This window comes from Myxine glutinosa, chromosome 9, assembly GCF_964187855.1.
Source record: "Myxine glutinosa chromosome 9, kmMyxGlut1.1, whole genome shotgun sequence".
Lineage (NCBI taxonomy): Eukaryota > Metazoa > Chordata > Myxini > Myxiniformes > Myxinidae > Myxine > Myxine glutinosa.
This window is the reverse complement of record NC_136269.1, coordinates 149,798,193-149,821,258: the sequence shown is the minus strand read 5'-3', so window position 1 is coordinate 149,821,258 and position 23,066 is coordinate 149,798,193. Positions and strand designations below refer to the sequence as shown.

The 23,066-nt window shown below is 45.6% G+C and overlaps 1 protein-coding gene across 1 annotated transcript in view; it reads right to left on the bottom strand.

Annotated features, from left to right (window-relative positions):
- Nucleotides 1-23,066, bottom strand: part of ZFYVE26 (zinc finger FYVE-type containing 26) — a 332,760-nt gene that overhangs the window by 261,329 nt on the left and 48,365 nt on the right. The window contains exons 9-16 of the mRNA XM_068127936.2: nucleotides 22,832-22,920; nucleotides 22,097-22,248; nucleotides 9,537-10,394; nucleotides 6,933-7,013; nucleotides 3,993-4,043; nucleotides 3,508-3,665; nucleotides 1,789-1,993; nucleotides 525-803 (exon numbers count right to left, since the gene is read on the bottom strand). Of these exons, the coding sequence (XP_067984037.2) occupies nucleotides 525-803; nucleotides 1,789-1,993; nucleotides 3,508-3,665; nucleotides 3,993-4,043; nucleotides 6,933-7,013; nucleotides 9,537-10,394; nucleotides 22,097-22,248; nucleotides 22,832-22,920 (1,873 nt within the window). The remainder of the gene's footprint in view (nucleotides 1-524; nucleotides 804-1,788; nucleotides 1,994-3,507; nucleotides 3,666-3,992; nucleotides 4,044-6,932; nucleotides 7,014-9,536; nucleotides 10,395-22,096; nucleotides 22,249-22,831; nucleotides 22,921-23,066) is intronic.

Below are 23,066 nucleotides of genomic sequence, written 5' to 3'. Positions count from 1 at the left end.
GAAAGGGAGAACCTCAGGTTGTGCTCCTTTACCAAGCAGCTAGCTACGCTTGCCAAGCCAGATCTGTTCCTTAACGGTTTTGAATGGAGTGCTTGCTCAAATGCTTTAACCACTTGGCGATCTCTCCACAAAAACTTGGTAAATGAACACACACCCAATGTTCTTGAGATCCGACTGTATTTTTGTGATCTACATAGCCCAAAGAGGATGACCCTTTTTCTGCTCCCGTAGTGAGCGGGTGTACTAGTACTCATACATTTGCAAGGATTTTAAAACAAAAACGAACTAGAAGCACACAGTAAACACAGACACAGCAAACTAAGCAGTTAAAAAAAAAATCGACAAAACGACCGGGTTGTGGTTACAATAGCTGCTCATGGCATATGGTTATTAGGAATGACAGCAGTTACCTTCTTTGATGGGAAATAGAAAGCAGACAGGTAACTTCAAATTTCAATACAGGTAATGTTGTCTATAACTGGAACATACATATCACATCCCAACTGTGTAACCACTGCTCTTACTTCTACAATTGCCATGACAGTCCAGCTGCTTCTTCTCAATGAGTTCCAGCAAGGCTCGACTGCTCCTCCACGAAACAGAAGCAGAGCAGGCCAGGTCACACGTCAATGCCGCTGTTGGGTGCACATTTGCAAGATGCTGGTGCACAACGTTCTCAGCACGACCTTCAGCACATCTGGCTGTTGTTTTGCATTCTTCGTCCTCCTCGCCAATCTCAAATTGTGCTGGCACAAAGGTTGACAGGCGCTCCACAATTCCAGATATGGACAAAGTTGTTACACCTATTGATGAAGGGATATAAAAAAAGGAAAAGGGAGCAATATAAATAAGGGATAAAACAGCACCACCACCTGGTCTACAAGGCCTGTCTGTGATCTCTAACAGTCGTGAAGCAAAACATGCAATGTGGAGAGAAAACTAGTGTTTTCAGGGGGAGCTTTTCCAATCATCATATTGTCATAGAATATTAAATTGATGAAAATGTGGATCCACATTACACTTCCAAAAGTTGAAGAAGCCCTTTTCAGGTTGCAGAGATTGCCCAATCAGGGTACCGTTGCACAATTGCCTCCGCTTTTTGAGTTAAAATGAAATCTTTAGAATGTACAACCCAACTAGAGACAGGATATCCGTTTGCATGCCCACCCAAAGAACAGCAGGTTCCAAAATGCAGCGCTTCCTTCTGGAAATATACAAGTACAACATTTTGTTCAAATTAAAAAGTTTGGGAATAAAATTCAGAACAAAAATCTCGATGGAGATCAGCACGTTACAACCAAACTAACAACACCTGTTGCCAAATTGACTTCTTGTGCTTGGATAACAAAAAGTGGTTTCCTCCATCATGTTTTTCAAGCTGCTTCTCAGGAATTGAATGACTTGCACAAGATCTGAACCAAGTCTTTTCCATTGAGAATAGAGAGGGTGCAACACTCCACGAGATTCACTCTTGGAAAACAAAACAAATTTGGAAGAGATTCGGCCCATAAAACCACGCGACAGAAACAAAGTGGTGATTGTTAGCGGTCAAACAGCATCATAATGTTATGAACCTGTAGTTTCCAACACCCTCCGGTAGTTTGTGAACCACCTGACCTTCGTCGTTCAGTTACTCAATTCTAGACTTTTGTTTAGTTCTAGACTTTAGAATGTAATTTTTTTTTTTAAATTGGGAAAGATAGTTCTTGCAATCACAACCGTCATGGTAACATCAGTTGTCCAAGCATAAGTTTAAGCAATTCGTCTTCAAAAAGTCATTTCTCATACCTGCAGCCGCGGCTCGGGCAATTCCAAGCAAGACATCCTGGCCGGCAGGGCTTTTGTTGAGGTCAACGCTCATATTATCACCGGGTTTTACTGACACTTCATTCCGATCTAGCTCCTGCAGCTCCTTCATGGCTTTCCCATATTCTTCCATGAAATACAGCTCCAGGCAAGTGGCGTGCTCCTCAAGCCCAAACACCCGGACAACCTGGGAAACACGTCAGCAAAAACAGGTTTGAGACCACGCAGACAACTCGTGAAGTAAGGACCGAGAGCTACGAACTCAATGGTCGGTTCTTCCCAAAATCCGAATAGCTCTAACCCCAAGCATCTTACTATAATGCAGCAAATGTCCGTCTGTCCGTTCGAAGGTACCGCAAAAACGACTCAACCGATCGCAACGATATTTTGGGTGGGTATTCCTGGGACCCCTGGGAGTAAAATAGGCTATATTGTTTTTCCAATTTTCCAGTTTTTCCAAACACGATGGAATAATATTTACCGATATGAACAGTGATGTGGCTTTTATTGAAATTCTACAAATACTGTTTAGATTTTGATGACAATTATGAACCTGCCGCGAATGCGGAAGTCGACAGATTACGGCAATGCGCGGGTTTGATAATATCCAAATACAACCGTCATTCAATCGTAATGTTAAATCGTCAAACGTTAATCGTGTTAATCGTTTTGTTAAAGTATCAATTGATGATTGGACTTGAGTGAATACAATTACGATTTTGAATTCGTAATTGTATTCACCAAACCGTACGGAACTTCACATCAGGATTTAAATATTTGTTTATGTCACGAATGTTGTTAAAAGTTTATTTTTTATATTAATGTTATTTAATTTGTGATTGGACTTATGCTGTTTGGAATGAAAAAAGAGATATCGAGTTCAAGTGAATGACGAAATGCCGTGACGGTTTCTACTTTCTAAACGTGAATTCACGGATCGCCATTTGCAGATTCGCCATTGACTGGGTATGGAACAAACGTACCCATTTGTTTGCCAACAGGTACGTTTTTCATGGAAGTCCTTCACAAACTTGCTGTCCATGTCTGACGTGCGACTGAAGGTGCTACAGTAATGTGAAATTTATTGGTTTCATGCTTTAGAATTCGCCGTTTCTGCATTGTCTGTTTGCTTCTGGCCTCCCACCCGTGCGTAGCATGGGTACCTCACTAGTAACCCTAATGGTCGCACGGAAATGACCGTTTCAGTGGCAAATGCAGGTAGCTTCGAATCAGGACTGAATACCAGAACACACAGATGCAGAGAAGATCTCTCGTGAGACAGCCATGACACCTTCACAATGCTTTGCTTTGAAGGGAATAGCAAACCCATTGTTGGGTGACTACAATGAAAGCCAAAGTGAAAGTCCATGGTCAGAGTTGCAATTGACAAATGAAGATGCCACCGACAATTATAAATTCTGTTGCTTCGTTTGTCAATGGAAGTATTGCTTCGTTTGTCAATGGAAGTAAGCTGAGAATTTGGAAATCAAGCAGCATGTGATATTTTGACCTTTCTAATGAGCAGGTGTAGTTCACTGCTTTTATAAGTCACAGAGGGGGGATGGTAATGAAAGATTTTTTGTTCTTTCCATTTTCAATGCTCATGAAAAGGTTGGGGGAGCGTGGGGGCAGGAAATGGCAAATTAAGCATCTTGTTTACATGATACTCATGTTGCCACAAGTTTACAGCATCAGCATCACCTGGTGTGCCTGGGCGTAATTATTCTTCATAATGCAGGCGGCCAGGAGTCCGTCCGGCGGTGTCAGCATCAACGAGGTTACGTGGCTGGGAATACGAGGTCCTGATTCCCCAACTCCGTGCGTTCCACAAACGCTCTCAGAACCACCACTGCTACCTTCTGCAGCAAGGATGATCGGAATGTTCCTTTAGAGGCTACATACAGGTAAATGTGGACACTGTACTCCAAGTGTGAGCACAACAAGTAACAGCGAAAAGTTCACAAGGAAAATTTCAGTTTATATAGATGTCAAAGAAAGTGCCGGTGAATTAAATTTGTTCTAAAAGCTCAGGTTAGGGTTTGCATTGGGACATGAAGAGTGAAACTAGATCTGCAGTTATACAGCCAAGGGATGAAAATGCTAGATACACGATACATGGTCCTTGAAGATTTACATCGTGGTGCCCATTGCCAAGAACAAACCAATGACCTTTAGTTTGCAGTCACCTGTGGTTGATGGGCTTTCACCATTGCCTGCATCCACTTTACCTTTCATCTCTGTGGGAAATAAAATAAGGTACACGAGATTACCATCATGCAAGATGTGTCTTATTTTACCATGATGTGAAATGGAGGTCAATTGATGAAAAAATGCTGAAAATAAGACAAAAAGTCTGAACAGTGTTCTTAGGCCATGAGCTGTTGTTAGCTCAAAATCTGTCCAGAAATGGACTTGCATTGGAATGTTTTTTTGGTTTTTTTTGTATACAAGATCGAGGCTCGTGTAAGAGCTAACATTAATCACAAAAAAAAAAAACAGACGCATAACATATATAATAAAGGGAGCGCGAGACAAGATGGGAAGAGAGAGGGAAATCACACAAGCACAACAGTAGAGAACAGGGACATCGGGAGATCTGTTGGAGGGAGAGGGCTTGGGGGAGGGGCATGGGAAAGGGGGGGGGGGCAGAGATAAAACACATGGACACTGCCAGAACTTCCAGGAAAGAAGTTGGTATTTCAAAAAAGTGGATTTGAGGTGAATTAACGGGGGTAGAAAAGATCAAGGTTTTGCATGGGGGAAGATAAGAGTTGGTGGTGAACAGCTGTTTTAAAGACCTGGAGGGAGGAGTGCGATTGAAGAGAGTGAGGGAGTTTGTTCCAGAGGTGGAAGAAAAGAGCAATGAAGGAGTGAAGGTGAGCAGAGAGTCTTGATTTTGGCAGTTTAACCATAAGAGGGTTGCTGGCAGATCTTGTGCGACCTGTCGGAATATTTGGGGGACAGAGCCAAGAGAGAGCTGGGGGAGCACGGCCGGAGAGGAGTCGGTAGAAGACGGAAAGACCACCAACCTACCTGCGATGAGAGAGAGAAAGGCGCTCCGAATCAGCTTAATCGCGGGAGATTCCAATGATTCTGAAAGCTTTGGTTTCAACAGCGTGAACAGCTAGCTGTTCTTTAAAAACTCTTTAGAATTTGTAAAGGTCTTCAAAACAGCTGTTCACCACCATCTCTTATCTTCCCCCATCCAAAACCTTGATCTTTTATACCCCTTTTAATTTCACCACAGATCCACTTTTCTGATATACCAACTTCTTTCCTGGAAGTCCGAGCAGTGTCCATGTGTTTTTTTACCTCTTCCAAAGGGTGATTCTAAAGGGTAATTCTAAAGGGTGATTCCAAAGGGTGATTCCAAAGGGTGATTCTAAAGGGTGATTCTAAAGGGTGATTCCAAAGGGCGATTCCAAAGGGCGATTCCAAAGGGCGATTCCAAAGGGCGATTCCAAAGGGTGATTCTAAAGGGCGATTCCAAAGGGTGATTCTAAAGGGTGATTCTAAAGGGTGATTCCAAAGGGTGATTCTAAAGGGCGATTCCAAAGGGCGATTCCAAAGGGTGATTCTAAAGGGTGATTCCAAAGGGTGATTCTAAAGGGCGATTCCAAAGGGTGATTCCAAAGTGTGATTCCAAAGGGTGATTCCAAAGGGTGATTCTAAAGGGTGATTCCAAAGGGTGATTCCAAAGGGTGATTCCAAAGGGTGATTCTAAAGGGTGATTCCAAAGGGCGATTCCAAAGGGCGATTCCAAAGGGTGATTCTAAAGGGTGATTCCAAAGGGTGATTCTAAAGGGTGATTCTAAAGGGTGATTCCAAAGGGTGATTCCAAAGGGTGATTCTAAAGGGCGATTCCAAAGGGTAATTTTAAAGGGCGATTCCAAAGGGTGATTCCAAAGGGTGATTCCAAAGGGTGATTCTAAAGGGCGATTCCAAAGGGTAATTTTAAAGGGCGATTCCAAAGGGTGATTCCAAAGGGTGATTCTAAAGGGTGATTCCAAAGGGTGATTCTAAAGGGCGATTCCAAAGGGCGATTCCAAAGGGTGATTCTAAAGGGTGATTCCAAAGGGTGATTCTAAAGGGCGATTCCAAAGGGTGATTCCAAAGGGTGATTCCAAAGGGTGATTCCAAAGGGTGATTCCAAAGGGTGATTCCAAAGGGTGATTCCAAAGGGTGATTCCAAAGGGTGATTCTAAAGGGTGATTCCAAAGGGCGATTCCAAAGGGCGATTCCAAAGGGTGATTCCAAAGGGTGATTCCAAAGGGCGATTCCAAAGGGCGATTCTAAAGGGTGATTCCAAAGGGTGATTCCAAAGGGTGATTCTAAAGGGCGATTCCAAAGGGTAATTTTAAAGGGCGATTCCAAAGGGTGATTCCAAAGGGTGATTCCAAAGGGTGATTCTAAAGGGCGATTCCAAAGGGTAATTTTAAAGGGCGATTCCAAAGGGCGATTCCAAAGGGTGATTCCAAAGGGTGATTCTAAAGGGTGATTCCAAAGGGTGATTCTAAAGGGTGATTCTAAAGGGTGATTCTAAAGGGTAATTCCAAAGGGTGATTCTAAAGGGTGATTCCAAAGGGTGATTCTAAAGGGTGATTCTAAAGGGTGATTCTAAAGGGTGATTCCAAAGGGTGATTCTAAAGGGTGATTCTAAAGGGTGATTCCAAAGGGTGATTCTAAAGGGCGATTCCAAAGGGTGATTCCAAAGGGTGATTCTAAAGGGTGATTCTAAAGGGTGATTCTAAAGGGTGATTCTAAAGGGTAATTCCAAAGGGTGATTCTAAAGGGTGATTCCAAAGGGTGATTCTAAAGGGTGATTCTAAAGGGTGATTCTAAAGGGTGATTCTAAAGGGTGATTCTAAAGGGTAATTCCAAAGGGTGATTCCAAAGGGTGATTCTAAAGGGTGATTCTTTTTATTAAGATTCATCCGGGAGGTGCTTCTGGGAGTTTGTCAGCCACAGTAACAGGAAAAGTATCAGTGGTAAAAATGGTCACCGTTTTCTTCTTCGAATAAAGAAAAAATCATTTAAAAGTCCATTTTAAAAACACTTTTCTTCACGACTAAAGAAGGACAAATTGCTTATTTGCAAAGGCTCCAAAATTGAAAGCACCATCTTACCAACCACTTCCTTCAAAATCCTCGGTCTCCTATGCCTTTTCCTCCATCGTCGTTTCATGGAATGAGTTGCTTTGGACACTCCTAGAAAACAAGAATAAACATTTTAAAGTGCTGAAAAATAATAACATCAATAATAAATAGAAACCATTTGTGTGAGATGCAAAGTAGTGGGTTTCATCTGTGAATGGCTGTCATTTATTCTTCTTTTTTTGTTTCCTGAGTCGAAGCTCGAGTGAGAGCTAACACACATTAAACACGAAAACATGCACGGACACATAAAACATACAATAAAGGGAGCAGGAGAGAGAAGAAAGCACACAAGCACAACAACAGTAGAGAACAGGGACATCAGTAGATCTGTGGAAGGGAGAGGGCTGGGGGTGGAGGGAGGGGTACACGGTATAAAGCAAATGAACACTACCAGGAATTTCAGGAAATAAGTTGGAGATTGAAAGAGGCGGATTTGGGTTGTTTTAACGGGGAAACATTTATTGACCAAACCCCAATTTAATCGTCTCGACTTTGAGATGAGAGAAAAACTGGCGTACGGCTTCCGGTACCAAGTCATTTGTGAAGTTGGGCTCGCAACAGAATGCCATGAAAATGGTCGTCGGGCAGCTTGGCGGGCAGGCCACTGTAGGGCATTGCGTGGAATTGAACCACCCAACAGGCCAAGCCAGGGAAGCACCAAGCAGTGACGGAGGATGTACAAACACCAATCAGGATGTAAAAATGAGGTAATCCAGCCAGGTTGTCTCAAAATTGAAGACATTGTCATTGAAGACAACCAAAGGCAGATGTTGAGAGGGGAAAATTTAAATTTATAAGCATTCAATATAAGTCTCCAAAAGTTGAAAATGTACGACTTGAGAGGAGGGGGGCGGGTGGGGCGATGAGTATTGGGTTAGCCAAATTCTTAAGTGTCATGTCTAGCTGGCAAGCTAAGGTGGTAGGGTGTGCGAGCAGGCAAGGCTGGAGAGGGGGAGTGGGCAGGCAAGGCTGGAGAGGGTGTGCTGGTGGGCAAGGCTGGAGAGGGTGAGGGTGTGCTGGTGGGCAAGGCTGGAGAGGGTGAGTGTTTGCTGGCGGGCAAGGCTGGAGAGGGTGTGCTGGCGGGCAAGGCTGGAGAGGGTGAGGGTGTGCTGGCGGGCAAGGCTGGAGAGGGTGTGCTGGCGGGCAAGGCTGGAGAGGGTGTGCTGGCAGGCAAGGCTGGAGAGGGAGTTATGGCGGGCAAGGCTGGAGAGGGAGTGCTGGCGGGCAAGGCTGGAGAGGGTGTGCTGGTGGGCAAGGCTGGAGAGGATGTGAGGGCTGGCAAGGCTGAAGAGGATGTGAGGGCTGGCAAGACTGGAGGGAGTGCTGGCGGGCAAGGCTGGAGAGGGAGTGCTGGCAGGCGAGGCTGGAGAGGGAGTGCTGGCGGGCAAGGCTGGAGAGGGTGTGTTGGCGGGAAAGGCTGGAGAGGGTCAGAGGGCTGACAAGGCTGTAAATGGAGTGCTGGCGGGAAAGGCTGGAGATAAGTGGCAAGCATGACGAACAAGTTTGTTGAAATTTCATGGAGTTACTGATCGGGTAAATGAAGAGAGTATGGTTGATGTAATATGTGGAATAGGACATTTGATTATTTATATCAGAAGCTGTTAGTAAAGGTTAGAGCTTGCAAAGTCGTTGGTGAAGTAACAAACTGGATTGATAATTGACTTTAGGGATAGAAATCAAATTGTTTTAGTGGTGGCAGAATGTCAAAGTGGGAAGTCGCAAGTTGTCGGCTACATAAAGGATCAGTACGAGGATCACAGGTGTTGTAAATTATATCATTGGTTTGGATAGTGGGGTAGAGAGTAGACTTGCATAATAACAAACCAAGCTTGGAGCTGATGGAAATAACAGAGAGGAGAGGGAATGGTGATCACATTTGGGAAAGAATCCTTGGTAGAGTACATCAGCATAAAACCGTTCACTTTGCGACGAAACCGTTCACTTTGCGACGAAACCGTTCACTTTGCGACGAAACCGTTCACTTTGCGACGAAACCGTTCACTTTGCGACGAAACCGTTCACTTTGCGACGAAACCGTTCACTTTGCGACGAAACCGTTCACTTTCACCCTGTAGAAACCAAAGCTTTCAGTATCATTGGAATCTCCCGTGATGAAGCTGCTTCTGAGGGCCTTTCACTCTCTCACCTCCATTCAATTCCCTGTTCTCTCCTGAAATCCCATGTAGTGTCCATTTGGTTTATGCTGTGTACTCCATTCCTCCCCACCCAACCCTCTCCCTTCCACTGATCTCACGACGTCCCTGTTCTCTACTGTTGTTGTGCTTCCCTCTCTCTCCCCCTCTTGTCTCACGCTCCCCTTATTGTGTGTTTTATGTTTCCGTTTATGTTTTTTTCTGTGTTCGCCCTTATATGATTCTCAAGTTTGCGTAGAAAAAAAGAGCAACACTCCACATCTGGCTACCCTGTAATCGCTTTTCAATTCATCAGCAACCTGTTACATGTGCAGCACACATGCCGCACCACGAAACTACATATCTTCCCTCCCCCATCATTCCCACAAATTTTGCCCGATTATTTTTTGATAAAACTTGAAGACAATGTTGAACAACTCACCTGTGAGTATTTGCATTGTACACACAAGTTTGAATCGCCATTGAGCCTCACTTGTGTAATGGGTCAGACGTGCCAGCCGATTGCGAAATAGCTCTGTGTAATTCTGTGTAGAAAAAGTGTTGGAATGCAACTCGGCCAGAAAATCTGTGATGAGCTTCAGCAGCTGCTCGGTGAAGTCCTCATCCGCAAGGAAGCCACCTGGCAATAAGGTCTCTTTACAAGTGTCTGTTGGGTGACGAGGTTTTGCCTGATGCGGTTTATTGCTGTCCTTTGAGAGATCATGGCAAGTTCGAGGCTGCTCAGGTGGCTGCTCGTGATGCAATATGTGACAAATATAACTTGGACTTGCTCCCAGACAATCCACACTACTTTCCAGACTCTCATTAGCTACCCGCTCAGAGGTATTTTCTTCTGCATACTCATCCTCTGTATCCATGTCTGGCATGTCAGCCATTAGATCTGAGCCAGTAACAAAAAGCAGCGAGAAGAGGTTTTCAAGCACCTCTAAGCGCAGCGTTGCTGAGACCACCATCTGGAGATGCACTTGGCAAAGCCGTAGCCTTGACCGCACCGCCGCAGCTCGACCACAAGATGGAGGAGGATTTCCCAAAATTCCCATTTCACTCTTAAATGCCACCTCACCATCACTACTCTGAAAGTCATTGGTGATGTTTCTGTTGTTCCTGTGGGAGCTTAATGCTTCCATCTCTCCTATGCAGGCCGAGCCTTCTCTTGTGCAGGCCCCACAGCCCACACATAGCCCACCAGGCATCGCCAGCACAGCGTGTTTCATGGCACAGAAAGCATGGAAAAGCAGTTGGCTACTTTGCTGCATGCAAGTAGCATTCTTCTTATGACCTGCAAACACAACAAAGGCCCAAGATATAACTTGATACATGTCAATAAAACAAAACACAACGACAGAAGCACAATAGTACAATACAAGTTGAAAATTAAATTTCACATGGATACTTCTGTATTAAAATCTGGATTGGAGAGATTGTAGTCAATCTGACCATGGTGTAATGGTGTATTGTCGGCCGAGTTAGGCAAGTTTACAATACCGGTTTACAATGCAACTCAAGGGAAGAGTTAGGGGATGAAACGAAGTTTGCTCTTGAGCTCATCATTCAACAACAAAACAACAACAGGCATTTTAAGGCCATTTTCCCTGCAAGAGCGGGGGTTAGCCTTGCGGTCCCCATGACAATCTTCTCCATTTTGCCCTATTTTCTACATCTCCCCTTGTTAACCCCCTTCCCCGCATTTCTTCTTCGACCATCTTTAGCCAAGTCTTTCTCGGTTTTTCCCATCCTCTACTTCCTTCTACATTCATTTCCATCACTCTTCTCAACCAGTCACTTTCATCCTTCCTCAACACATGACAAAACCATCTCAAACTGTTTCTCTTCACAGCATCCATCACAGGCTCTATTCCCATCATCTTTCGCAATTCATCATTTGTCTTCCTCTCTCTCAACAATACTCCACACATCCACCGAACCATTCGCATTTCCACCCTTTCCAGCCTTCGTTGCTGCTCTACGTTCATTACCCATGTCTCGCTCCCATAAATCATAACACTTCTCACACATGCAGCATACACCTTTCCCTTCAGCTTCAACGACACTCCCCTCCTCGTCAGCACGCCACTCAGTTTCCGAAACTTCTTCCATGCACATCTCACTCGAGCAACCGTTGCCGAGTCTGATCCACCTTCTCCATTCAGCATGTCTCCGAGGTAACAAAATGTTTTCACACCTTCCAGCTTCACGCCGTCTCCAAGATCCAACTCAACATTTCCTCCATCTGCAGCTCCCTCTGTGCACACCTTACACCTGAATGTAGCTGCCACACTGGTTAATGACGCTCTCAAACCACTACATTTTTGATGAACCCACTCAGCGCACATTGTACATTGAATGGAATTCACTCCGACACCCTTCCTGCACACAGCACTCGGCCACTTCCCAGTTCTTTCCACCTCACCACATGCTTTACCACTTGCCATCACCTTCGTTTTTCCGACATTCACCTTCAGACCTTTTGTCTCCATACATTCCTTCTACTTGTTCATCTTCTCCTTCAGTCCATCCATACTTTGTGCAATCAACATGAGATCATCTGCATACAACTCCCACGGTAAACCCTCCTTTGCATTCCGAGACAGCACCTCCATCACAGCTACAAATAATAGTGGACTTATTAACGACCCCTGATGCACTCCCACCTTCACCTCAAACTCTCCACTGTTCCCGTCCTTCGTCCGTACAGCTGTGCGCTCTTTTGTACATTGCCATCACCACTCTGATCAACCATTCCTCCACTCCTAACTTCCTCAATTCCCATGTCACTACTTCACGTGGAACCCTGTCGAATGCTTTCTCCAGATCAACAAATCCAAGAAACAACTTCTTCCTCTTCTCCATGTACTTCTCCTGCAACTGCCTCACAATAAAAAGCGTGTCTGTCGTTCCTCTTCCTGGCATAAATCCAAACTGCATTTCGTCAATCTTCACTTTCTTCCTTATCCTCCTCTCCAACACCCTTTCCAATACCTTCATTCCAATCCCCAATAACTTTATCGCTCGATACGAGCCACACTCTAGAGCCTCGGTTCTTAACCTGTGGGGCGCGCCCCCCAAGGGGGGCGTGAGCAATTTTCAGAGGGGGCGCGGGACGGCAGTATAAACATCTAAATAACCCCAAACGGAAATTATAATCCCCCTACTGAAAAAAATTAATTAACCGAAAAGATAGCGCCTTATATAATTCCTAGTTTGTTTCAGTCTCAACTAACACTTCTTTTTTTCTTCCGACAGATTATTAGCTGGAATCGAAGTCAATTTTTTTTTTTTTTTTTTTTTTTTGTTTGTTTGTATACAAGATCGAGGCTCGTGAAAGAGCGAACATTAATCACACAGAAAAACAAACCGACACATAAAACATATAACATCGGGAGCGGTAGACAAGATGGGGAGAGAGGGGGAAGGACACAAACACAACATTTGAGAGCAGGGACCGAGAGACATGGAGACATCGAGAGATCTGAGAGAGGGCGAGGGCTTTGGGGGGGGGGGGGCATGGGAAGGGGGCGGTGGGAGAGGTATAAAACATATGGACACTGCCAGGACTTCCAGGAAAGAAGTTGGAATTTCAAACAAGGTGGATCTGGGGTGAATTAGCGGGGGTAGAAAAGATCAAGGTTTTGGATGGGGGAAGATAAGAGATGGTGGTGCACAGCTGTTTTAAAGACCTGGAGGGAGGAGTGGGATTGAAGGGAGTGAGGGAGTTTGTTCCAGAGGCGGGAGAAAAGAGGAATGAAAGAGTGAAGGTGAGCAGAGAGCCGAGATTTCGGCAGTTTAACCATCAGAGGGTTGCTGGCAGATCTTGTGCGACCTGTAGGAATATTTGGGGGACAGAGCACAGAGAGAGCTGGGGGTGCAAGGCCGGAGAGGAGTCGGTAGAAGACAGAAAGACCACCTACCTGCCTGCGGTGAGTGAGTGAAAGGCCCTCAGAGATAGCTTCATCGCGGGAGATTCCAATAATTCTGAAAGCTTTGGTTTCAACAGCGTGAAGCCGAGCTAGGTGTGAGGCAGGAGCACCGGCCCATAGGGGAGAACAGTACGAGTGGCAATGAGTGCGAAAAAGAGGAAATACCAAGACGAGCACATCAAGTTCGGATTTGTGGCACTTCAAAAGGGTGACGCAGAGGTTCCTCAGTGCGTTATATGTTACAAGACTCTGAGCAATGATGCCATGCGGCCAACACGTTTGGAACACCACTTGAGGACAACCCATCCTGAACTAGCAGACAAATCACAGGCATTCTTTGTGGCGAAAAGGGAAGCCTTGAAGTGAGCTAAGTTGGACAGCAGTGGGACATTTCGGCAACAGACGTCAAAGATCGTTGAGGCGTCCTACTAGATTGCCCTGCTAGTAGCAAAGAACAAGAAGAGCCAAACAATCGGAGAGACTCTCATTAAACCGAGTCTACTGCGAGCGGTAGAGCTCATCCTGGGGAAGGATAGTGCGAACAAACTCTCGGCTATCTCCCTGTCGAACGATACCATCAAGGGACGGATCGATGAAATGTCTCAGGACATCAAAGAACAAGTGACTGACCAGATAAGGGCCTCGCCTGTCTTTGCCATCCAATGCGACGAAACGACAGACGTGGCTCAGTGTTCTCAGCTGCTCATGTATGCTCGTTTCATATTAGGCGACAGCGTGAAGGAGGAAATGCTATTTTGTCATCCCCTGGAAACTTACACGACAGCAGCGGATGTCTTTGAAGTGGTATTGAAGTTCTTCGAAGAAAATCGACTTTCATGGGACGCGTTGGTAGGTGTTTGCACAGACGGAGCTCCGGCCATGCTTGGCTCGCGTTCGGGTTTTGTTACGAAGGTGAAACAAAAGAGTCCCTCTGCTATTGGTACACACTGCGTTATCCATCGTGAGTCCTTAGCATCTAAGACCCTGCCCGCTGAAATGAGGGATTTCCTGAACCTGGCTATCAAGGTAGTCAACTTTATCAAAGGTGGAGCCTTAAACAGTCGCCTGTTCAAACAGCTGTGCAAGGACTTGGACTGCGATCATCAAGCCTTGCTTTTCCACACAAACATGCATTGGCTTTCGAAGGGAAACATGTTGGGGCGAGTCTACGAGCTGAGGGAAGAAGTCGCAACATTCCTAGACGTGCAGCGGAGGCGGATCTCTACAAAATGTTCCAGTCCCGAGAATATCAACTGTCTCTAGCTTACCTCGTAGACATCTTCGAAGCACTCAACGGTATCAACCAAAAACTGCAAGGGAAGCACATAAACATTATCACGCAATACGACGCCATTCGAGCCTTCATGGCTAAACTCGACCTCTGGAAATGCCGAATGGAGGCCGGAAACATAGCTTGTTTCCCAAACTTGGCTCTGCCGTTCCGGACGGCCTTCTCGATTCAAAGTTAAAGAACCAAATCATCGATCATCTGACTGAACTCAAAGCGGCATTCATCCGCTACTTTCCTGACTTGGACGAAAAGCGAAAGACCTGGAAATTCATCAGAAACCCATTCCAATGCGACGTAGCTGATGTTTCGGACGAGGTACAGGAGGAGTTTCTGGAGCTGAAGTTCAACTCCTCGGCTGAGGATGACTTTGAAATTCTGGACCTGGAGACATTCTGGGTCAAGTATCTTCCTGTTTATCCTCTGATCTCGCTTCAAGCTGTTCGGATTCTGACGATGTTCGGATCCACGTATCTCTGCGAGGCTGCATTCTCCGCGCTGGTCGCTGTCAAGACCAAATACAGAAGCAAGCTGAACGTTGAAGGAGATCTGCGCTGTGCTCTCTCTGGCACGCGACCACGAATTCCGGATCTGATAGCTAAGAAGCAGTGCCAACCATCTCACTAAAATTTAGTGAGATTTTTGGCATTGCTTCTTTAGTGACTAAATTGTTGTTTCATTGATTTTGCGTCCTTTGACGTGACATTTCAACAAACGTGTTTTGTGTAGTTACCTTTTCCTTTCATCGATCCGTGCCTTGAGCTTGTTTGCGTTTTGATGCAATAAAACGAGGTTTGTAATCTCTCCTTTGTTATTTTGAAAGAACATTATCTGTTCAGGGGTACCAGATCCAGTGTTTGAAATAAGCCAGGGCCCGGCCCTGGCTGCCATGCTTAGGGCCCTGGCTGTTAACAGAATCTACGTCAATAGCCAGGGCCCAGGGCCCAGCCCTGGCTGGCTTCAATATCAACCAACAAACCCCTCAGAATGCACCACAGAGCACCTAGAATTCAAATATTTCCTGGGGGGGACCCCCCAGCCCCCCCCCCGGTGAGAGGGTAAACCCCTCTCGCGCTCTCCCCAACGAGCGGCTTCGTCAGATGTAGGTGGAGGGGGGTGTGGAGACGAGCAACAATTGCTAAAGGGGGCGCGACACTAGAAAAGTTAAGAACCCCTGCTCTAGAGGATCACCTTTCCCCTTATATAGAGGGACGAGGGTACTCAGTTCCCAATCCACTGGAATGCGGCGTTCTTTCATCACCAGATTGCAGATATCTGTCATTCTCTTCACACCCCAATTTACCGCTGCCTTCGACATATCTCCCACAACTCCCGTCGGCCCCCTGGCTTTTCTACTCTTCATTGCTTTTATTGCTTCCTCAACTTCCTTCTCGGTTATCTTTTCAGCCGGTCCTAAAACTGGGTTACTCTCTATGTTGCCATCCCATTCATTCTATGTATTCAACAGCATTTCCATATATCTCTTCCATCTTCCTTTAATTCCATCTGGGTCCACAACGATTTGTCCCACTTCATCCTTCAAGCAACTCACCGAAGGGTGTCGGAGTGAACTCCATTCAATGTACAATGTGCGCTGAGTGGGTTCATCAAAAATGTAGTGGTCTGAGAGGGTCATTAACCAGTGTGGCAGCTACATTCAAATGTAAGGTGTGCACAGAGGGAGCTGCAGATGGAGGAAATGTTGAGTTGGATCTTGGAGACGGCGTGAAGCTGGAAAGTGTGAAAACATTTTGCTACCTTGGAGACATGCTGAATGGAGAAGGTGGATCAGACTCGGCAATGATTGCTCGAGTAAGATGTGCATGGAAGAAGTTTCGGGAACTGAGTGGCGTGCTGACTAGGAGGGGAGTGTCGTTGAAGCTGAAGGGAAAGGTGTATGCTGCATGTGTGAGAAGTGTTATGATTTATGGGAGCGAGACATGGGTAATGAACGTAGAGCAGCAACGAAGGCTGGAAAGGGTGGAAATGCGAATGGTTTGGTGGATGTGCGGAGTATCGTTGAGAGAGAGGAAGACAAATTATGAATTGCGAAAGATGATGGGAATAGAGCCTGTGATTGATGCTGTGAAGAGAAACAGGTTGAGATGGTTTGGTCATGTGTTGGGGAAGGATGAAAGTGACTGGTTGAGAAGAGTGATAGAAATGAATGTATAAGGAAGTAGAGGACGGGGAAGACCGAGAAAGACTTGGCTAAAGATGGTGGAAGAAGAAATGCGGGCAAGGGGGTCAACAAGGAGAGATGCAGAAAATAGGGCAAGATGGAGAAGATTGTCATGGGGACCGCAAGGCTAACCCCCGCTCTAGCAGGGAAAATGGCCTTAAAATGCATGTTGTTGTTGTTGTATAGGTGTGAATGGTATTTTACATGCAAGATGAGTGCAGGTGAAAGTTGATAAAACCAGCAAGGCCATTGTATGATGGTCTAGAGTCAGCGTACAAATAGAAAAAACACTAATTCCATGCGCTGTCAAAACGCAGAAACCATAAACATGTGAGTCCCTGCTATTGGCCACCAGCAGCTTGTAGGCTAGACCATCTACGGGCCGTAGCACCCTCTGGGACAGCCCTGAACAAAGGTGTTCCACCTTCTTCCAAGGCCTCTAAGAGCTTGGCCTAGTCGCCATGGCTTGTATAGCCTGCTGGCCAAACAGTAATGGTCACTCCTCCGAAAGTGCGATATGCTTTCCATTGTGCCTTTGGTGTTGCATGATCGGTGCCGCAAGACCTCAGCTGGCCTCACCTTATTTACAGGAGGTTTCACACAACAAACGTACCCTACACCGTTTTAAAGGTAACACTCTGCCACTGAAGTGCACGTTTTACAACAAGACTTATTTTGATAATCCTGTGAAAAAATTGATAACCTAACCTAAATGGACATTCTGACCGGACTGGTCTTATCGCAATCTAGCTAAGGATGCCCTCCATCGCCATTTTCCAGGTAACAATCCATTGATCCGGTTAACTACTGTCTCTTGAAACATAACTATATACTCAGTAAACGTTTATTGTACTGAAATACACAATTTGGGGTCTGACTGTCTGTCTGTCTGTTTGACTGTCTGACTCTCTGATGATTTTTGATCGCAATACATTCAGTCGTTACTTATGCAATCTCAACCAAACTTAGCATGAGGACTAAGGGTCACACAATGCAGGTTGTGGCGCATTCATTTGCCCCCCTCCCCAAGGGTTTTTTTTTCTGCACTAATGGGGTTGCGTGTTGAGGTGTATGTCTGTAACAAGTTAGCTTTATTGCAGCGAGTTTCTCCTCGTTGAACAAACGGTGTGTTAACGTGTGTAAACAGCTTATCGTGCCATTCGTTGGGGGCAACGGCCTCAACGAGAAATAAAAAAAATATTATAAACCACAAACACGTATGATTACCATTTGAAACAGTCGCTCCTGATGTTTAACCTGAAAGGGAGGAAAACCAGAATGTGTTTAGTTACCAAGCAGCTAGCACGCTAGCAAAGCCAGCTGTTCCTTATCAATGGTTTTGAATGGAGTGTTTGTTTGCTTAAAGCACTTGGCAAGCGCTCCACAAGAAACCTGGCAAATAAACACACCGTTCCCTCCCCCATTGTCATTGAGGCTCTACCGTAGATCTACTGTAATCTATACATCCCAGAGAGGAATGCCCCTTCCTGCCGCCCCCATAGTGAGTGGGTGTACCAGTAATTGAAAATCGTCACGTGACGTCACTGTTGGCAGGGTGAATTGGTCTGTCAACGAATCCCGGCGTCCAGTGACGATTGCAGATGGTGTGGAAGATGTAATAGCCTTGTCCCATGTGTGTAACAGATTACATCTCAAACCGCCCCTTTTGTTGAGAGTGATTCAACTCTTTCCCACATGGATTCCTTTACACCACGAGCAAACCACTTTTTCTCTGTCTAAGATGACCATTTGACTGTTATCAAAGCCGTGACCACGTTCTTCTTCTTCTTCTTCTTCTTCACTTCAACATCTGTCGTGACCAAGGCGAGTGGTTTCTCGGCAAAACGTCGGCTCTACCGACTATTAAGTCCAGCTTTTTCAATTATAAACATTTACTGATTTAATTGGACTTGATGAATCATTACACCCTGCATCGAATTATAACTATGTAGTATTACATTGATTATAATGTTCCTGTATTAAAATAAAGTACGAGCAAGTAACTCCATGAAACGGCAGAATGAATGAATGAATGAATGAAACACATGAATGAATAAATGATCGTTTTAAGGCCAAAACAACAACAACAACAACATGCATTTTAATGCATGCATGCAACATGCATGCATTAAACAACATGCATGCAACATTTAGGCCATTTTCCCTGCTAGAGCGGGGGTTAGCCTTGCGGTCCCCACAACAATCTTCTCCATTTTGCCCTATTTTCTGCATCTCTCCTTGTTAACCCCCTTGCCCGCATTTCTTCTTCCACCATCTTTAGCCAAGTCTTTCTCGGTCTTCCCCGTCTTCTACTTCCTTCTACATTCATTTCCATCACTCTTCTCAACCAGTCACTTTCATCCTTCCTCAACACATGACCAAACCATCTCAACCTGTTCCTCTTCACAGCATCATTCACAGGCTCTATTCCCATCATCTTTGGCAATTCATCATTTGTCTTCCTCTCTCTCAACGATACTCCGCACATCCGTCGAACCATTCGCATTTCCACCCTTTCCAACCTTCGTTGCTGCTCTACGTTCATTACCCATGTCTCGCTCCCATAAATCATAACACTTCTCACACATGCAGCATACACCTTTCCCTTCAGCTTCAACGACACTCCCCTCATCATCAGCACGCCACTCAATTCCCGAAACTTCTTCCATGCACATCTCACTCGAGCAACCGTTGCCGAGTCTGATCCACCTTCTCCATTCAGCATGTCTGCGAGGTAGCAAAATGTTTTCACACCTTCCAGCTTCACGCCGTCTCCAAGATCCAACTCAACATTTCCTCCATCTGCAGCTCCCTCTGTGCACACCTTACATTTGAATGTAGCTGCCACACTGGTTAATGACCCTCTCAGACCACTACATTTTTGATGAACCCACTCAGCGCACATTGTACACTGAATGGAGTTCACTCTGACACCCTTCCTACACACAGCACAGGGCCACTTCCCAGTTCTTTCCACCTCACCACATGCTTTACCACTTGCCATCACCTTCGTCTTTCCGATATTCACCTTCAGACCTTTTGTCTCCATACATTCCTTCCACGTGTTCATCTTTTCCTTCAGTCCATCCATACTTTCCGCAATCAACACCAGATCATCTGCATACAACAACTCCCACGGTAAACCCTCCTTTACGTACTGAGCCAGCACCTCCATTGCAGCTACAAATAGTAGTGGACTTAGTACCGACCCCTGATGCACTCCCACCTTCACCTCAAACTCACCACTGTTCCCGTCCTTCGTCCTTACAGCTGTGCGCGCTCTTTTGTACATTGCCATCACTACTCTGATCAACCATTCCTCCACTCCTAACTTCCTCAATGCCCATGTCAATACTTTGCGTGGAACCCGATCGAATACTTTCTCCAGATCAACAAACCCAAGAAACAACTTCTTCCTCTTCTCCATGTACTTCTCCTGCAACTGCCTCACAATGAAAAGCGCGTCGGTCGTTCCTCTTCCTGGCATGAATCCAAACTGCATTTCGTCGATCTTCCCTTTCTTCCTTATCCTCCTCTCCAACACCCTTTCCAATACCTTCATTCCATGCTCCAATAACTTTATCACTTGGTTCGAGCCACACTCCAGAGGGTCACCTTTCCCCTTGTATAGAGGGACGAGGGTACTCAGTTCCCAATCCACTGGAATGCGGCCTTCTTTCACCACCAGATTACAGATCTCTGTCATTCTCTTCACACCCCAACTTCCTGCTGCCTTCAACATATCTCCCACAACTCCCGTCGGCCCTCCCGCTTTTCTACCCTTCATTGCTTTTATCGCTTCCTCAACTTCCTTCTCAGTTATCCTCTCTGCCGGTCCCAAAACTGGGTCACTCTCTATGTTGCTATCCCATTCATTCTCTGTATTCAACAGCATTTCCATATATCTTTTCCATCTTCCTTTAATTCCATCTGGGTCGACAACGATTTGTCCCACTTCATCCTTCAAGCAACTCACCCCCATCACATCACACCTCTCTTTCGCTATCTGCTTTGCAATCCTGAATACTGCTTTCTGACCCTCTTCCGAATCCAAGCGTTCTCCGAACATTTTCCTACATGCCTCCTGCGCCTTTGCTACCTCTTTCTTTGCAGCCTTCCTGGCTGCCTTATAACTTTCATGCTCTGCTGTTTCTGCTCCCGTACCCTTCGCCTTCTGCCACTCCTTGAACCTCTTCCTCTTCTCGTCAATCCTCTTTCCAACTTCATCATCCCAGCACCATGTTTCCGAGTGCCTCGGTGGTCCTTTTGTCCATCCACATACCTCACCAACGGCTCCCAACAGACTAGCTTTCATTGACATCCAACCACTTTCAAGCTCAACCACATCATCCTCGACCCTACTCAGCCTCTCTTTTAATGCCTCCCTTACTGTCTCCTCTTTCAACCTCCACACCTTCATTCTCGGTTGGTACTTCACCCGCCGAGCTCTCCTCGCACCTTTCACCCTTACGTCGCAGACAACCAAGTGGTGCTGTGAAACAGCCTCCTCTCCCGGGATCACCTTTGTGTCCCGGAGGTGCCCCCTATTTCGCCTACGCACCATCAGGTAGTCAACGGTTGTCGTCGACCCACCTGACGTGTATGTAACAGGCTTATTATCCTCTTTCTGGAACTGAGTATTACAAATCAACAAATCAGCTCCATCAGCAAACTCCAAAATCCTTTCACCTTCTCCATTTCTCACACCATATCCATAACCCCCATGAACTCCGTCAAAACCATCCATACTCCTTCCCACATGTCCATTTAGGTCTCCTCCTACCACAACAACTTCCTCATCTTTCACGTTTTCCATCAGCTTCTCTATCGCACACCAGAACTTGTCCTTCTCTTCATCGCTTCGACCAACCTGCGGAGCATATCACGAGATGACGTTCACCAAGAGCTTTCCAATCATCATTTTCACCATCATCAACCTATCACTCACTCTAGTCACACTCACCACACTGTCTACAAACTCCTCAGAAAACAGGACACCAACACCATTCACGCCCTCCAGGCACCCTTGCCACACAAACTTGTATTTCTGTCCCTGCCTACCCTTCACCATTCTCACACCACTTCCCTTCCATCTCGTCTCCTGCACACAACATATGTCCACTCTTCTTCTGACCAATACTTCCACCACTTCTCCTGATCTCCCTGTCATTGTCCCTACATTCCATGTCCCAAACCTCAGAAACCGATCTCCACTTCGGGCTGTACCCTGCCCACATGTAGTTGTAATTGTCATGGTTCTCTTTTTGAGGCAATGTTTTTATGGCCGGATGCCCTTCCTGACGCCAACCATCTTAGTCGCCTCTTACGACACGCAGGGATACGGCGTACCTATTCTTATCCAGGGTACACACTGGGTGGCCAAAAGAAAGAAAAAAATGTGCACGGCATCACAATTGTGGCATTTTTGGCGATCGTGATGAGGTTTGGTGCGTTGTCAATGTGGAAGAATGTTGGAAGCTAAACAAAGGCCTCAGGAGAAGCCAGAGCAAAGGAAAAGCACAAGACTCATAGAAATCACAACAAAATGCACAAAACCTAAAATGACAAATATGTAGTCAGAAAGTGGAACTTGCAGTGTGTGGACGAGATAGGCCGAGATAGCAGTTTCAACACAGACTCCTCATCCTGCCACTGCAGCTCGGTGAACGTGGACAGCAACAATAAGGGCGAGCTGCGGTCTAGTATGGGAAGCTGAACGGCCAGCTGCTCCTCTCTTTGATAGTGCCTGCGTAGGCAAGACAAACGGAAATAGCATGGATCACATTCTACAATGAGAGAAGGATGCACTTCCTTGATCCATTCAATGCGTACCGTCCAAGTCTACATCTACCTGTATTGCCATTTGAGCAATGCACGGGAATAAATCGCTCAAGATGGGCAAGTTTGCTTTGGGTGACACGTTTTTTAGTCTTGGTCATCTTCCTGTTGCTTATTCAATCAAATTTCAAGTAAAATGATGACTTATTTGGTGAAGCAAATGAGGCATCACACTTCATTTTACTTCCGAAAACCCTTTGGGTATCAAACCGTATACACAATTTGTCCTGTCGACTCTGCAATTTAAGTCAATTTTGTCCAAGTTAACAAAAGAAAAGGCAATGAAAGAAATTAAACATCCAGAAATATGAGAAATACACAGGCAAGTTCAAGCTGCATAGACACATTAAAACAACAAAAGATGGCGCCGACATGGGGGCAAAATCAATGATATTTGTGTTTTCCTTTGTGGATCTTAATTGGATCTATTAGTGGACAAGGTTTTCTCAAGAGGAGCAAACAAACAACATTCATGTAGGATACACACTCACCCGCTATTCTCAAGGCACCAATGCAACACGTCCAGCTGGCTTTTGAGAGTATTGCAGGCCTCAACCAGGCATTGGTCCCCCATTACACTCTGCAGCAATAACAAGTGAAATTAACATGAAATCTTAACAAATAACAGCTCACCTCAGGCATTATCTCTTATCAAATTTGTTAATCTCGGACAACCAGGTTACCTTCTGACCTGACTATTCCATCTTGGATTTGTTACTCCTTCTG